The 17843-nt window shown below is 27.5% G+C and overlaps 2 protein-coding genes and 1 long non-coding RNA gene across 3 annotated transcripts; 2 read left to right on the top strand and 1 right to left on the bottom strand.

Moving 5' to 3' along the window:
- The first annotated feature begins 1320 nt into the window (after positions 1–1320).
- LOC109796374 (ethylene-response factor C3) lies at positions 1321–2465 on the top strand. The gene has a single exon (XM_020356050.3). It carries the CDS (start codon positions 1710–1712, stop codon positions 2355–2357), a length of 648 nt encoding a protein of 215 aa, XP_020211639.1. The 5' UTR covers positions 1321–1709; the 3' UTR covers positions 2358–2465.
- Positions 2466–8898: 6433 nt separating this feature from the next.
- Positions 8899–9515, top strand: LOC109796375 (ethylene-response factor C3). The gene has a single exon (XM_020356051.3). It carries the CDS (start codon positions 8899–8901, stop codon positions 9505–9507), a length of 609 nt encoding a protein of 202 aa, XP_020211640.1. The 3' UTR covers positions 9508–9515.
- Positions 9516–11075: 1560 nt separating this feature from the next.
- On the bottom strand, positions 11076–17135 carry LOC114915828 (uncharacterized). The gene is made up of 3 exons (XR_014427606.1): positions 15046–17135; positions 12534–12580; positions 11076–12416 (listed from the first exon to the last, which is right to left on the bottom strand). It is a non-coding gene; the product is annotated as an uncharacterized LOC114915828 (long non-coding RNA).
- Between the last annotated feature and the right edge of the window lie 708 nt (positions 17136–17843).

Genomic DNA, 17843 nt, shown 5'->3' with positions numbered 1-17843 from the left:
AGAAAAGGGAATGCAACATCCTCTAACTCCATTTTAAAGTCATTCAGATTTTGCAACACTAATGACAAGAACATGAAGTAGCTAGGTTTTTGGCCATGGGATTTGGGATTTGGAAAGAAGAAAGAACAACGAAAGCGGGTCCTATAGCACCAATGATCAATTCTATAACTGACCAATTTAGATAACAGTAAAATTAAAGATATATCTTGCATTTTTTTTTGTTGAAAAGTTGATATTGAAACAGTTATAACTTATTAGTATGAATCTTGATATAGATATGAGCAAACACCAATAACCGCGAATCATAGGAGAATCAAATAGCAACAACAATCACAATAGAAAAAAGGAAAGAGATAAAAAAAAAAAAAAAAAAAAGCCATCAAGCAATCAAAGATCTCGTGAGCTTCATTATAACACAATGTTGATGCAAAATTACACCCATGCAATCGAAGGGTCTTGAGCAAGATTGGAAAACACCAATAATGGAACATCCAAATTAAGGCTTAACCGAACTCGATATATCCAATAGAATCTTCAAGAAACTAAGCACTAAATCTTTAAAATAAAAAATTCTCATCGCTCAATTGCAAAAGGGCCAAGAAGGGACCATGAACGAAAAACCTCCCACAGATTGCTTTATATAACATCTAGTTTTTAAGTAAAGTGAAGGATCAAAATCTGAATCAACGAATGATCGTTGTAAACTCAAAATAGCACAACGCCAAAGGATCCGTTTCGATCAAACCCTTTTGCCATTCATGGACTGCAAGAAGCTTCAGTTCCTGAATTAGAAATGGAAACACAGAGAAGTGGACTAAACAAAAGCATAGTTTGAGGGAGAAAATTTTGTGGTAGAAGTGGATGAACGAAAATGAGCTGGAGCTCTTTGAAGCAGAAGTCAATTCTCTATTCATGATAGATGTCAATATCTTTTTTATTGCCATTTTTATTAATTATTCTTTATTTTGTAATCATTCAAATTTAATACAGAAAATTAAAATAATGGTAAGTATATCTATGGAAGACGTAATATTTTCAACTAATATTATACTATTTGTTTATTTTTCCATTTTAATAAAATTTATTTTAAATTATGACTCATGATTAAGATATGTATTAAAATTAATTTGAACCACACAAAATTATATATTAATATATGTTAGATGATAATAGTAAAGGAAATGGGCAACCTATGGGGTGTGGTTGTGCAACAAATTATTGAAATTAAATAATCGTAGCCATGTCATGCACCAACAGAGGGAAAATTCTGCGTTAAGGGGGAGGCGCGCGTGGTTCACCAAATCGTCCAACCTTGGTCTACGATTGGATTATTACTTCAATGTTCAATCCTTTGAAATTGCGTTATTTGACTCACGTGCGCAAACCAAATTATAGTACTATACAAACATTAAATGATCCAGGACTAGGTCCAACCATTTATATATTTTAATTAACACCATCTTGGTATAATTAAAAATCCAAAGACATCCTCCCTATCCAATATTCGCAACTAAACCTTTCTTTAATTAATTCACTCCCCATTTGAACATCTTTATTTTACAATCCATTTGTTAATTCACCTCACAAGCAAAAATCCTATACGACTTCCTTCTCTTTTCAGCGGATATATAAAGTTCAAGGCACTCCAATTTTCTACGTCGGAAGTAAAAAAACATAAACACACATACATTCATATTTTTCATCTTAGAATGGATTTTAATCCTTCTATATTTTCGTACCAAAGTGTAGAATCCAATTTCATTTCATGGGAAGAGTTGTTTTCGTTCAACAACCCTCCCTTGAATGTAAGGGGTGGAGGAATAATGAAGGTACAAGAGCACAACTTGGATATTACATGTGATGGGTCAAATCCACAACCACTATCAATGGCCTCAACAACAACATGTAAGCGAGAGAAGAGACCCTATAGAGGGGTAAGAAGAAGGCCATGGGGAAAATTCGCAGCAGAAATAAGGGACCCCACTAGAAATGGTGTTAGGGTATGGATTGGAACATTTGACACTGCTGAAGAAGCTGCTTTGGCTTATGATCAAGCAGCATTCTTAACAAGGGGTGTTCTGGCTACCCTTAACTTTTCAGCACAAGTGGCCATGGAGTCTCTTCAAGAGATGGGTTTTAAGGCTATGAAAAGTGATCGCTCACCCTTGTTGGAACTCAAAAGGATGCACGTGATGAGAACAAAATCTAGGGTTAGTAGGAGTGGTGATAAAAAGGTTAAAAGGGCTTGCAAAAATGGGAAGTTTGACACTACTCAGAATGTGTTGGTGTTGGAGGATTTGGGTCCGGAATATCTAGAGCAACTTTTGAGCTTCACTTCACCCGGTTCTTGGTACTGAAATTGTGGGATCGTTTCAAGGAAAAAAAAATTTAAACAATAAAGCCACCTTAATTTATTCTTTTCAACTCATTCACAGCTTGAATTTAGTCTTAAGTTGTCTATTTCATTAATTCATTCATTTTCTTCGCCTCATGTATATTAACATTTTTTTAACAAATAATAAGAATATCCAGCTTGACATTTTTATATACTTAACTTTTACACTCACCTCATTTTTATGTCTTTCGTTTCTCTATATCTCTTTTTCTTCACCGTATTATTTATTATAACCGGGATTATGATCATTACAAGAAAAATAATCAAAACTTTATTGTATGTTCTAATGACCAAAATTTTTTCCATAAATCTCACTTTTATTGTCGGTTAAGCAATAGCCTTGGAATTATGCATGTTTAGTTTATTGCAAATTGGTATGAATAGTAAGAAATAGCTAAAGTTTAAAATTGATGGTTAAATAATTACTTAAACTGACACAAATAAACAATAATTTAAAAAAACATGGTAAAAAATTGATAGTGTTTTTTTTTCGGCAAAAATTCACAAACCACCACACTTAAAACTTCAACTCCCAAACCACCAATCCTTAACTATTACCTCAATTTGTAAGCTACCACCACTATAACCATCATCTTAGGGTAGATGCATGAGATTTTAGGTTTAATTTTCTTTATCATCATGCAAGTGTGAGAGTAAGTACGTGTATTTTTTTAAATTATATTACGTACTAAAACTTATTCATTGTTGTCATTCCTATATTGAAACGAGCTCCTTAGTTAATGATAAATGATAAGAATAATTTAAGCCTTTCTTCTAATGTTAATATTTTGTTCATTGGCATTGTTATGATTAGTGCATTTGATATATTGTTTAATTCAATGAGCATGTCATGGTTTTGTTCTAACTAAGTGCCTCAATATATATATATATATATATATATATATATATGTGTGTGTGTGTGTGTGTGTACATGTGTATGTATATGTAAACGTATATAAAGAGTGAAGTTTATAAATTTATTGAAAGATATATTTACATCAATCTTATTTAGAAATTCTATTATAAAATATGTTTTTAAATAAGTTATGATCATGAATGTCTTACTAAATCTTAAATATGTTTATATCATATAAAAAAATTTGACTCGATTTTTATAAAACTTAACATATATCTATTTTTTTTTCTATTTTTTAATATAAATTATTATAAAGTAGTACTTTAAACAAGTTTGTAAGTTAGGTTAGACTTTTATATAAATTAAGTTAGATTTTTTATAAAAAAAAACCTATGACAAATGTATATAGAGGCTTAAACAATGTATTTTTAACCAAGGTCAAATTTAGCCTAAACTCAACACAACATATATCTACTCTTACCCCTACCACTCATCTCATAATGAATTTCTCTGACATTTATTTATATCCATATATGTTTGGAGATATTTGTTAAGGTGTAAAACTTTAAAAATAAAAAAACAAGAAAAAAGATAAAATTTAATAAATATTTTTAAAACATATTTATATTAACAAATAACTTCTGTAACGTGTATTTGTAATAAAATTAAATGATTTTGAAATATATATTTATGTATAAAAAAACTAAATTAATTTACTATATTCAAATATTTAAAGTGTGAAAGTTACGAGTGCAAGTATTTCATTTCTCTTTCTCGTCCCATGTCATGTCCCATTTATAAGTAGATATATTTATTTAATTATTTATTTTTTAACTTAACGAGTTTTATTTATGAACATTCATGAATACGATTTTCTTTTTATTATTTTTATTAGAGAAAAATTTTATAAAATGAAATGTGTTTTTAAAAATAATTTTGTAAAAATTAGCAACAATAGCTATCTGTGTGTTTCGTTGCATTTGACATTCGTACGAAATAAAGTAACTCAATATGGCAATTTGGCCATTTTGGTAAACAAAGACCAAGTATTATTGGGAGAGAAAAAAAAACACAATTGACTTTGAATGATAGCACGGATAATTCGTGAAATACACTAAAATGACCGGGACAGCAGGTTTTTATCGGAAGAAAATAAAATAAAATGATTTAAATATTTTTTCCCCTCAAATTTAGGTTATATTTATTTTTTATTCTTCAAACTTAAAATTGTTATTTCTATATATATATCATGCAGGTTTTACAGAAGAAAATAAAATAAAATTTATTAATTTTTTTTTTTTGGTGAAGACTATAGAGTAACGAAAAACGGATACGGGTGCCGGAAAATAGTCACAAAGGTGGTTCCGGAGGTATCCAACAATAGAAAAATAAATTTAAGAAAATAAATAATAGTCTGGTTAATTATAAATAAATAAAAAATGACAAAAAAGTTACAAAGTCAGGTATTTGGTAAATCATGTCAGTCAACCAATTTTTTAATATTATATTTGACGGTCATGATATGTGTTTCATTTATATCCGACGGTCATGATATGTTTTCATCCATGAGGCATCTAATTAAGAGCTTTATGATATATTAAAAGGTATTTCTAAGAGTTATTCATTAATAAAATATTATAAAATAGTGTATAATTATTTAAAAAAAAATTAATTTTTTTTTATATTTAGAGATATAATAGTCTATTAAAAAATAAAAGCTAAAAAACGGTTACATCTTCTATATTACCTTTATAATAGTTATAGATAAATAGGATAAGACAAGATGGATCAATTAATAAAATATAATTCCCTGTCAAGGATTATTATACTCAAAAAACATTTTCATATTTATGTATTTTATGTTACAACATCTAACTTTAGTTGTACTAACAAGTTCCAACATAATTAATAAATAATTAAAATTTTCAAGCAGGTTAAGAATAGTTCAATTCTCTAATCATATAACATAAAAATAATTTTATGTCACAAAATATTAGTTTCACAATATTCTTGGTACAAATAGAAAAAATCTAACGGTAGTTGTACGTTACCATGCTTTGTTAGGATATACTCTATTTCTTTAAACTATGGATCAAATTCGACGGCTTATTAATAAAAAAAAAAGCTAGTAATAAGTGAAAGGACAATTTCATTAGCATGTGTATTTGGACCAAACTTAATTTTATATATATATATATATATATATATAATTTAACATATTCTTCAATTTTCATTAACGAAATCAAACCAAACTAAGGAAAATGAATCTCACGTACAAGTTTAATTTATGTTATAATTTATGGACTTATATATACATGTCTAAATTATAACTATTATTGCTTTGTGGTCAAACTTAGTACCTATTTATTATGCTTTGATTAACATTTTTAAGAAATATGTGGTTGACTAAGACAGTAAAAGAAAAAAAAAAGTTAAATATGAGTTCGTTGAAAACATATGTTTTGCAAAAATCGAATGAATCAAACCAATAAAAGTTAATCTGGTTTTTTTTTTTTTGGAGAGAATTTGATTAAGTTATTAATTACAAACAAATCAATTTACACTTTTTAAAAATAAAACACTGATTAATTTAACTTGGTGAACTATTAATTTCTTTAAAATCAAACTGAACTAATTAATCATGAATATCCTAGCTACCTGATAGGGATTAACCATTACAAAGAAAATATGGATTGTTTGTTCTTACAAACTTGAGAATGGTAGATAAAATTAAAAATTATTTTTATTTATAAATATTTACTGTAGGTTAAACTTAAATATTTGTATTTATAGTTATTTGTTGTAAGTAAAACTTAAAAACTCATTATATAACTCACATAATAGATAGATAAATTATTTGTAGATCAATGTAAAAAAATATTTACCTGCAATTTTTATTTTTAGTGAGAATTTTTGTCCTTGTAATTATAGGATGAGTTTTAGCCATTCAAAATCCATCTTATTTTTTGCACAACCTAAACTTTATTTAAATATTGATTTATTTATTTTTATAATGATCACAATAAGTTTGAAATTTATAGATATCATAAAAAAATACTTAAATCTTTCCTTACAAAACTGACTCTAATGAATTAATTTAAATATTAATTAGTATAAGAGACCGATTGCAGACAATTTTTAAAATATCGGTCCTTAGAGTTAAGATTTAAGAGTTAAATCTCTTTTAACATTTTGATAACTTTTTATTATATTTTTACATGACACATCAGCATTACGTCATCGATGTCAGATTATCTATCAATATCATGTTAACAAAATTTGTCATTAGCTAACGCCACATCAAATTTATTAAACTTTAATAAAAAATTAATGGATGAACTATAATTGTACCTAGGTGACAATTGCTCAATTGAAAAATTAGTGGATCAAAATTACTACTTTAAATTATATATTATCTTATAATTTTTATTCTTTTTCTTATTTTACTTTTCATAATTCTCATAAATTAAATACCTTTAAAATCTACCATATTTATTTGTATCCTATTTATCTCTTTCTTATTTTTGTCCATCTACTTTCTTTTTACTAAAGATGGCAAGTTATTATTATTATTATATTTTTATGATGAGTGTTCTAGAACCTAACTTAATTTAATTTTTTTACCTTTAAATCTTAATAACAAAGAAAAAAAAACATTTTTGATTAAGACAACAAATTTGTAATTCAACTTTCTTCATTTCAATTCCTTTCAAGGGTGTTCAATTCTGCGGACTTTTTTATTATAACATTAAATGATTACTCAAATTTCGTACCTTAAAATATATTTACTAAACTATTATCCTTACTTATGTTGAAAAATTGATCATACTAATTAATTAATTTCTCATCTGAACTTTTCATATTCTTTTTTTTTTTACATTGGTAAATTCATTAATATGTAATCAAATTTTTAACTGCAGTTTTTTTTAAATTATTCTTTTAATATAATATATATATATTTTATTTAATTTATTAACTTAAAAAATAATTAAAATTAGTTAATATAAATGAATTTAATTTTTTATTTTAGCAATTTCTATTATAAATGTGGGATTTTTTAACAATAATTAATAAATTTTGTAATATATGTATTTGTTAGATTATTAAAAGAAAATAAATATTTTTATAAATATTTTAATATATTATAAATGATAAAATTAAAATTTTACATAACATATGAAATTATTAAAATTGACTTTTCATAAAAATAATATGAAAAACAAAATAAAAGATGCAACAATGAAATATTTTAAAGAAATTATTATTGTTGTTGACTAAAAGTTTCCACACAATAAGAATATTTTTTCTTTGTATAACTTGAATTCTTACACATGAAATATCTTTTCACTTTATGAGGTTTTTTGATCATATATCCCTTTATGTACATATACATGAGGATTTTAGATGTCTTTTTTTAATTTCTTTCATGTCCAAATTGTGATAGATTTATGGTTCATTTCATTGTGACTAATATTATTTATTGTGCAACTTTTCAATAAATCATTTGTATACGTTGGAGATGTATTCTAACATGTAAGTTGGATATATGTAAAATGTGTAATCATGGTAAACAACACGTTTAAAAGCAGCAATGATATGTGAGTAAAATATGTGTAATTTTTTAAATTTGTCGCAATTACACCATGTTTTATTCAATCTGATTATAAATTGTCTAGTTAGTCATCTCTCTCTTGGATTAAACATTTCTTGTACCAAGAAACATGTATTGTATTTGTCGAACTCAAGCAAATGGTGAAAGTTTGTCTTTGTTTATATATCTGTTATTGCCTTATTTAATATTTTGAGTAAACTAGGTCATATCTCAATTTAACTGTAACTTCTATTCATCTTTAATTGAATAAATTGTTACATCTTTGATAAGCCAATAGAATTAACTCTATAATTGGTAGGTTTATGATTTTTCTAAGTAATTGTTTGTACTAGATTTGTGGTCATATACTCCCACCTTAACCTCTGACCCATTTATATTGTTAAGATAAAAATAAAATTTTATTATATATTGACCAATTTTAACTAAATTTTAAGATAATAAATTAAATAAATAATACATGTTATATAAAAATAATAATATTACACTGTGTGTGCTTACGGTCCTGACTAAAATTATCCATTATTTTTAAAAATAGATATTTCGCATCAATATCATAATTATCTAAAAATATAAAAATAATAATATTAAAAAATGAAATTATAAAAAAAATTGCAATTGGAAAATCAATTACACCAATTTCTCAATAAAAAAATAAAAGAAAAATACATATGAAATTAGTTGGTGGGACAAATTTCTCAACATAATAATAAACATTACACTTTGATAAATATATTTCAAAATATGATAATTTAATAATTTTTTGTAATATTATAATAAATAAATAAAAAGTCTTCAATTTACCTCTGACTTAAACATCCTTAATAAAAAAAACAAGTTCTATCAAATCAGCAACAAAATAACGTAGTATATATGAAGACAGAGGGACCCAAAATTATTGTACTGAGAAAATTGTGGTTGGACTGTTTCTAGAAGTCAAATCGCTGACACTAAGGCTGAGGCCAATATAAATTTTAGCCATTATGAGCATAGACAATGAAAAATTAATGTTCTTGCTATTATCTCACAGCAACCATTATGACTTCTCCTTTGTTTCAACATTCAGATTGGGGCACGTTGAAGGAGCCTTCGGAGATTTTGTTTGAATCATTTTCAAGCAAAGGTATTGATCATGATTATGACCCTTTTCATGACTATCTTTCCTTTGATATGATTGACTACTCAAGGGATCCACGGGAACCATGTGAAGTGATTGAAGTGCAAACTAAGAAGTCTTATGTTGGGGTGAGGAAAAGACCATGGGGAAAATTTGCAGCAGAAATCAGAGACACAACGAGGAAAGGTGTGAGGGTGTGGCTTGGAACGTTTGATAGTGAAGAGGAAGCTGCTTTGGCTTATGATCAAGCTGCATTTTCCATGAGAGGCTCCAGTGCAGTGCTGAATTTTCCTGTCAAAAGGGTCAAAGAGTCTTTACAAGAGATGAATTATTCAGGTTGCAGGAAAGGGTGTTCTCCTGCATTAGAACTCAAAGCGAGGCACAATATGCGACGAAAATTGTCATCAAAGGCTAAGAAAAGTAAAGGGAAACAAGAATTGGAGGAATCAAGTGTTGTGGTGCTAGAGGACTTGGGAGCTGAATACTTAGAGGCACTTCTTAGCATATCGGATCAAAGTGCAAGCTCTTGATGTTTAAGTAAAAGAGAAATTCTATGGTATAATTTGTTGTTGTTGTTTGGACACTCTTTTCTTCTGTTCCACTTGAGCCCAAAAATGACTGTATAAAATACCTTAAATTTCTCTTGATACTATATATCAACTCACTTGAATAAATTTGTTCTGATGAGATTTACTCTTCTTATGTTGAAGCTTCTCTCATGCTTCCTATTCTTCTTTTTTTCCTTTTCTCCAACACCATTTCATGGCCTTTGATCCTTTTAAAGTTACAATACCTTAAGAGGGCAAACCCAAAGTACATGGAAAGGCTTTCAAAATATATTTGTTTGTTGTTATATATATTGCATAGTTTCAAAAATTTAAAGATAATTGTCTGTTGTGAATCCTGGATAATCTCTTAAACTCATGCATTCAAGGCCAAGAGATCGAAATGGAGTCTAACAAACTTTTGCCCGTCGGTGTGTCATCTGCATTCCTGACTCGATAATTTATAAAGAGCACAGATTATGTATTCAATAGCCAACAGTCAAAAATGGTAAAATAAATTAATTATCATCAAAAATAATAAATCACTTCGATCATTATACGGAACAAGTTTCAATATTAATTTATAAGAATTTTCTACGATAAAAGCTCTTTATTCGTGATAGAAAAACTCTTTTAATCAAACAAATAGTTTATTTGGATAAATTTTTTTAGAAACACTTTTAGAAAGAAAAAAGAAAATAAATTTATTCATATATAAACTAAAATTAGCTTATTCAAAACATAATTGGTAGAGAAATTTTCTCACTATATATAAACAAGTGTTAGCTTATGAAAAATTGTTTCATTTTTTCTTTTTATTTTTTTTCTCATAAGTGTTTGTGAAATAATTTCTCTAAACATACCTTAATAAAACATAATGACAGTTAAATGCAGCTATTCAAGCAATTATTATAATAAAAACAGACTTAATTGGATAAGTTTCACCCCTCTAAAAAGGTATTCGGTATGCAAAAAAGAAAATCAAATGAAATTTAGGATTGCAGGTTCGAATCAATATACCTACTGAATCATGCAACATTTGATTTTCATGTGCTATAAACTTAAAGATGATGAAGTAGCTAGTATCTGTAACTAATAATTAAGGATATATAAGCAATTTTGATATTCAATTTTTCTTTTTTTACAAATTACCATTTAACAGCACATGCTTATTTTGTAGAGATAACTACACACTCATTCTCTATTCGACTTCCTCTTTATAAATGAAGAGAAACATGGAGACATGGAGTAACTCTCTTTCTCGCTAGTATAAATTTTAAGTGAATCTACATTGAGAAAATTGTTAAGATTTTTCCTTAGGGCATGTTAAGCAACTAAACTATACTACATATAAATCTTGATATGTGTCTCCCAAAACAAAAGACAAGAAGGCAATAAAAAGCATAAATGGGTTGGTGAGAATGAAATACCCAGGTTCCTTTTGAGCCGATATATAGGATTTGATTTTCGATGGATCTCAATGCTCACATCTTCTTCTGTCCCTCCGTTTGTACCAAATAGTTAATGAAAACGAACACTACTTAAATAGAATAAGAGTCAAAGAGAATAAGACTTATACTCAAAAAGGAAGTATCTAGATAAGTGTGTTGTATTAGGAAAGTTAGGAGAACAAACTATAATTTTATATAAGTAAATTCAGCACGACTAATTAATTATGAACTATCTTAACAATAACATTTCAGTGGAATGTTTAGGTTTGGAATTGGATTAACATAAGTAAGAATATGCCCTATCAATTAATGACTTAAAGATACACGTTCATCAAATCCTAATAAAATCAGCCTCCTTATTTACAGGAATAATTCTGTAAATGATATGCCAATTTACCTTCTCTAAACCTTACTAAGTGAAAATATATGTGCACTAAATTGCACTGGTTTATATTTTTTGCACGTTCAAATCATATAAATAGTCCCTCATTTACAGAGGTAAAATTACATATATCTACTTATATTAACCAAGCCACCGGAAGTTAACTATCCTTATTTTACTTCATGCACTTTTGCAACCAGAGGAAGAATAAAACTAGATGGCATGTAACTAACGAGAAAAAATGAAGCTAATTAATAGCAAAAGGTATCAAAGACCGACCTTAAAAAAGAATAGTTATGCATGATATGCAAAAGTGCAATTAGCAATTAGTTCATTATCTTGTAGCGGCTACTGCATTTCTATAGCAAAACAATTTATATATTTTGAATCAAAATCAACATACTCTTCAATCATAAAATAATTAGTGAAATAATAAGAATATGAGTATTTAAGCACCATATAAAAGTTGCAGATCGATCAAAGAACAATTTGACTATATAAAAATCAATAAAATCGATATGAAGAATAAATGTGCAGATTCCCCTACCTGAATATGCTGCCGTATTTGCATACATTATTTCCGACAGAGAGAAATTTTAATTTGACGGATAATTCCAGTAAAAATAAATTAAAATTATCAATCTAAAAAATATGATAATACATAGTGACACCAAATAAATGTGTTGTTCACCTCTAATTCCATTTGATCTTTTTAGAAACATAGGAAAATCTATATAAGACATCGCATGCATATATGAAGCAAAATAAATTAATGAGCGTTTCAGCATTGGAAATTTATATTTCCTCCTCAAAGCCTCCTTTTAATTCTCACATGCTTGTCATGAAATATTTGAAACAGTGTACGTGCTTTGTTTTGGGAACATGACGTGTTTATAGATGTGAAGTTGAAAATTTTTGCAAATCAAATATTCAGAGTCAAGACTCGGGACACTATCAAATTAAGTAGTGTACAGTGATTTAGCAACAGTTTAGTACCTAGCTTGTTTGAATTTATCTCACAGTGCTAACTTCCCCCACTTTCTTTACATTCCATTTGTGATCTGGCAAAGCAAAGAAGAAATTATTTACAACTACTATAGCCAAAGAAAATGTCTTAATTAATTAATGGGCAGGAGAAGTTAAGAAGTATTAAAAAACGAAGATGTATCCTTAACTACCTCATTGAGATCACGCAAGCTTAATTAATATAGGAAGTCTTGCACTGCTGCTATAAAATAAATGTGTCACAGAGACTGGCATTGTACTTCATTTGGATATAAAAACCAAAAATATCAAAAGAAAAATATATAAATATATACAAAAGCCCGATGTAGATAAGCACATGCCAAATGTCCAAAACTATGCAACAACTCTATCTTTTTGTTACTCGTTCTATAAACTATAACAATCAGAGAAATTGAAATCCACAATTAAGTTATACGATCAAAAGTCATCAGACAATTGATTTAATATTTGTTTCTATTAATCAAAGACAAAGGTTCAATTTCTAATTTAAGTATAGAGTTGTAACTAAAGATACCATTTTATTCCTATAAAAGTTAACTAAGAATGAGATGATGACATTGATTCTAGAAAGTCCAAGGATATACCTCATCAATATATAATTTTTTGCTGTTCAAAAAAAAAAAATGTACTGACAAAAAACTATTTATTATTAGCTTTCATGCACATATGTTAGTAAAAAAAAAAACTCCAAATGTATATCTCTAATTTAAAGTGAAAAAATCTCTTTCAAATTTTGTTTTAGGTCACACTTCCTATTTTGGTCGGTCTTGGTTGAGCCTAGATATATGAATAATCACTCTTTATAATTCTTATTTCGGCTTCAAATTCATTAACATTGTTAAGATCACAAAGATATTATTAGTTTTGAGGCTTATAAGGCCGCCATGTTCTTGCCATTGAAAATGCACTTCAATGGGTTAAAGGAGAAGAGTTATTTTATAAATGATCAGTGGCTTCCACTTCAAAGCGCGATTTAATATGTTGAAATAAACTTCCTAGTCGAGACTAATGGACAAAAATAACTTAAGTCTTCCTTCTAGCACCAATGTTTTGCCTTTAAGTCCACCGACAGCTTTAGGATCACCATATTTGACGTATTATCGGCTTAAGAGTTTGTTGGGTCGTCACAATTTTGTTCTTGAAAAAATATTTTGGTAGGTTAAGGAAAAATAATGTTTGTAAACGACCTTTAATCTTAATTCTTAAGTAATGCGAGACTTTTTAACATATCAAAATAGGCCCTCTAGTTAAAGCTAAGTCGCATGAATGGCTTAGGTCCTCTTTTTAGTACTAATATTTTGACCTTAAATTCATTGGCATCGTTAGGATCACCCTAACCAAAATATTGTCTGTTTTGATATTTATTAGATTATCACAGTTTTTCTTTTGAAAAAATGTCTAGGTGGGTTAAGAAAAGATAATGTTTATAAATAACCTTTAATCTCGATTCTTAAGTAATATGAAACTTTTCAACATACAGAAATAGACCCTCTAGTTAAGACTAAGGGATAAGAACGACTTAGGCCTTCTTGCTATTGTAAATACTTTGACCTTAAGTTTATTGACATTGTTAGGGTCACTACAACCGATGTATTATCCATTTTGATGTTTGTTAGACCGTCATAATTTTGTTCTTGAAAATGTGCTTGGTTGATTAAGAAAAAATGATGTTTATAAACAATCTTTAGCCTCAACTCCTAATTTATGCGAAACTTTTTGACATATCAAAATAAGCTTCTGAATAGAAGTTAAGAAAAAAGAGTGACCTACGTCCTATTTTTAGCTTCAATATTCTAACCTCAAATTTTTTGATATTGTTAGAGTCATTGTCTGTTTTAGCGCTCGTTGAACTTTCATAATTTTGTTATTGAAAAGACGTATCAATTAATTAAGGGGAAAAGTGTTTATAAATGATCCTTAACCCTTTGTTTCGATTCCTAAGAGATATGAAACCTTTTGACATAGTGAAACAAACTCCTTAGTTGAGACTAAGAGACAATAATGACTTATCCTCTTTCTAACACTAACATTCTAACTCCAAGTTAGTTGGTATTGTTAGAGTCACATAATTTATAATATTATCTATTTTGATACTCATTAGGCGATTATAGTTTTCCTTAAAAAAGTATATTATTGGGTTAAAGGAGAAATATATTTTTATATATAGAAAACTATTGACTTTATCTCTTAAGTAATATGAAACTTTTTCATATACCAAAACAATTCTTTAACTAAATTATAAACTAATCAAAATTAGTATCAAGCGGTAATATCAATAGTTGAACAATTCAACACTAGCACATTAACTATTGGGATCTAACTCAGTGGATTGAATAATGTGTGTGAGATGTTGCAAACTCAAGTTTCATTCCTATAATTTCAAAGAGAAAGAATTGGCACATTGAGAATTCAAATTTCAGAAAATAAAAAACAAAAGGCTAATTAAACCATAAAACATGTAGACTATTATTTGCATTGGTCAAAAAGAAACTGCAGACACATAAAACCAATAAATGTAGGTATAGACTTGCCAGCAGGTGATGCAGATCAATTCTCAATTGAATCAATATTGCAATTCACTTACTCTAATATTAGCAAGAAAAAATGATGCAACTTTCCGTTACAGAATGCATAATAATGAATTTTCTAATCAGGACAAAATACCTATCTATTTGTGTACTGTGTCCGTTGTGCTCCATCGTCTTCGAAAATTTTCCCTCTGCTGAAAAAGACAGTTAAAAATTGCAATCCAGTATCTGCAAAACCGTATAAAGTGCACAAAAAGTCAAAAATTGGTATGGCATTGAGAGTAAAGGGTAATAGGCATAAGAACTTAAGAAGAGGCTTCTATGTGTGGAAGATAGGGCTACGGATACAAAGGGGCAATAAGAGAGAGATGCGAGTTTAGAAACGTAATATTGTTATATGTTAACCGTGAATAACTACAAACCCATAAAATGTGGAAGAAGGGGAAATAAATGCATATTTATCTCTGCTAAAACAGCAGAATAACAGAATCACTTGAATCGCCTAATGGTGGTGTTTGGAAAGATTCGGAAGGCCTGCATTATAGGACAAATTTCTAAGTTCCACATCACATACGCTGAAGTGGCAGAATTATACTATAATAAAGTTTGCAGAAATTAAACAATAAAGTCAAAGAAATATAAATTGGTCACTTTATACAAGAAAACAAAATAGAAAGTCATGTATTAATAGTTGGACAAAGTATTTGCTTTTGTTGGTCTAACTTTTATGTAAAGAAAATTAAAATGTTAATATAGATATTGTAAGCATATATTAATAATCTAGTGCATCAGAAATTGATATATAATCTAGTGCATAAATTTTTTTTTGTCGAATATAAAAAAGATTACAACAAAATAAGAAAAAAATATTTCCTTTTTTGTTCATTCGTATGTGGATTTTTAATTTTGTAGTGATGTTCACAAATCTATAACATTAAAAGTGCATGAATTTAAGGATATATGTATAGTATTCCATATTTAATATAAGAGAAGGCGGATCAAATCCTCATCACCACTTGATATTAAAAAGAAACATGAAATACCTTTATCTTCTTATACATATAACTCTTTCTAGTATCTTTCTTGATTTTTTTTATTTAATTTTATCCTAATTCCTACCTTATTTTAAATAAAGAAAAAATCTGAAAATTTTGGCTATCAGCCCACCTCTAGATGTATTGAACATTTAGAGTAGATATATATATTAGCATAAAGGGTCAACACTCAACAAGGTGAGAATTTTAGGAAAACGGTGTGTTTGGATGAAAAATTTTACAAATTTAAAGAATTTTAAATTCTTGGTATTTGAATTGTTTTAATTTCAATTTCTATCATTCTTAAAATATTTTGTTTGGATAAGTCAATTCAAATTTCTTAAATTTTAAATTATTAGATTAGATATGATAATTTGATTCTACCATGATAAAATTAATTTTAAAAATATATTTATATGTTGAGATTTTTAAATTAAATTTTATAAAAATAAATATTAGCTAATTTTTAAGTATTTAATCATTTTAAAAATTAATATTAGATAATATTTAATAATTTTAAAAATATTTTTAAATATTCAATAATTAAAAACATTAAGAGATAAGAGATAAGATAAAATATATAAGTGAAATAAGGAGAAAAAAATATGAGAAATTTCAAATTCTTACTTTTTTGAGAGAATTTGAAATTTTACTATTTTAAGGAATTTCACAAATGCTTATATTTCAAATTCTTTATAAATTCTCTATCCAAATAAGGTATTTCACCTCAAAAAAATTTGAAATTCTTCAAATAAATGAATTACTCCATTTAAATTTCTCGTCCAAAAGAGTAATAATGCATAACAAAAAAGAGGTACTTACTTACATGTGTGCCCTGTTCTTAGTGAAGGCAGTCCTGGCTTTAGATGCAGAGAATGATGAGTTAAGAAGGCAGAGTGGGACGATGGAGATTTGTGATAGTAAGTGCGTGAAAGTGAAAAGCAGAATTGGAGAAGAGGAATTCAAACTGCATTGGTATAGTGGGTAGAGAAGATTGGTGATTAACCAGGGGAAGGTTTAATTTGTATGAATTTGAAATTGACAAGTGGGAGATGGATGCATGAATGCATGTAGTGAGTGGAATGGAATGATATAGAGTGTGTTGTGTCCAGGTACATTTTGGGTACACCAGGGACCTCACTAATTACAATCCCAGCAACTCAACTTGCTTTCTAACTCTGATACTATGAAATTGGACGAATCAAGAGAAAAAAAAATCAGGAATTGGGTATTGTACGTCATGCTCTGCTACCGTGCATGCACCAAACTCCTATCGGAACAAGTGCCAATTTCAAGCACCCAACCAGTACGGAACTTACATTACTGTTCAAGTCGTTACATTAATTTTTATCTTAAAATATTATATTTTACATATTCTAATTTTATATATTAAATTAATTAATAATTGTTTTTAATATTTACGTTTTTTTTTTTATATGTGATCATGATTACTAGTTTTTATTTTCAAAAAAGAATTATCTCTATTAATATAAGATTTCGGATTTGTTACTGTAATCAATTGAGTTTAATAATTTAATAATTTTTAATTAAATTATTAATATGTATTTAAAAATATTATATTTTATATCCCTAAATTTATATAGAACCTACTAATAATTATTTTTTATATTTTTATTTTGTTCTTTATATATATATGTTGATGGTTATTAATTTTTATTTTAAAAAAATTATCCTCGCTAATCTAAGATTTTGAATTCATCACTATAGCCAAGTATATATTGTACAAAGAGTTATTTCTTGTAATTAATTATATAACCCCCATTTTATATTTATATCATCCAACCTATTTAGAATAATTGTTTATTTTTTATATATAATTAAGATCTAATTTATATTGTTTCATATATTAAATATTTTTAGATTAAAATATTTTTAATTA

The sequence above is a fragment of the Cajanus cajan genome, chromosome 6 (assembly GCF_000230855.2).
Source record: "Cajanus cajan strain Asha chromosome 6, NIPB_CcT2T_4, whole genome shotgun sequence".
Classification (NCBI taxonomy): Eukaryota; Viridiplantae; Streptophyta; class Magnoliopsida; order Fabales; family Fabaceae; genus Cajanus; species Cajanus cajan.
This window is presented reverse-complemented; position numbering and strand designations above follow the sequence as displayed.

Excerpts from the sequence above, each read along its gene's own strand:
- LOC109796374 (XM_020356050.3), top strand. The coding sequence starts at position 1,710 with ATGGATTTTAATCCTTCTATATTTTCGTACCAAAGTGTAGAATCCAAT.
- LOC109796375 (XM_020356051.3), top strand. The coding sequence starts at position 8,899 with ATGACTTCTCCTTTGTTTCAACATTCAGATTGGGGCACGTTGAAGGAG.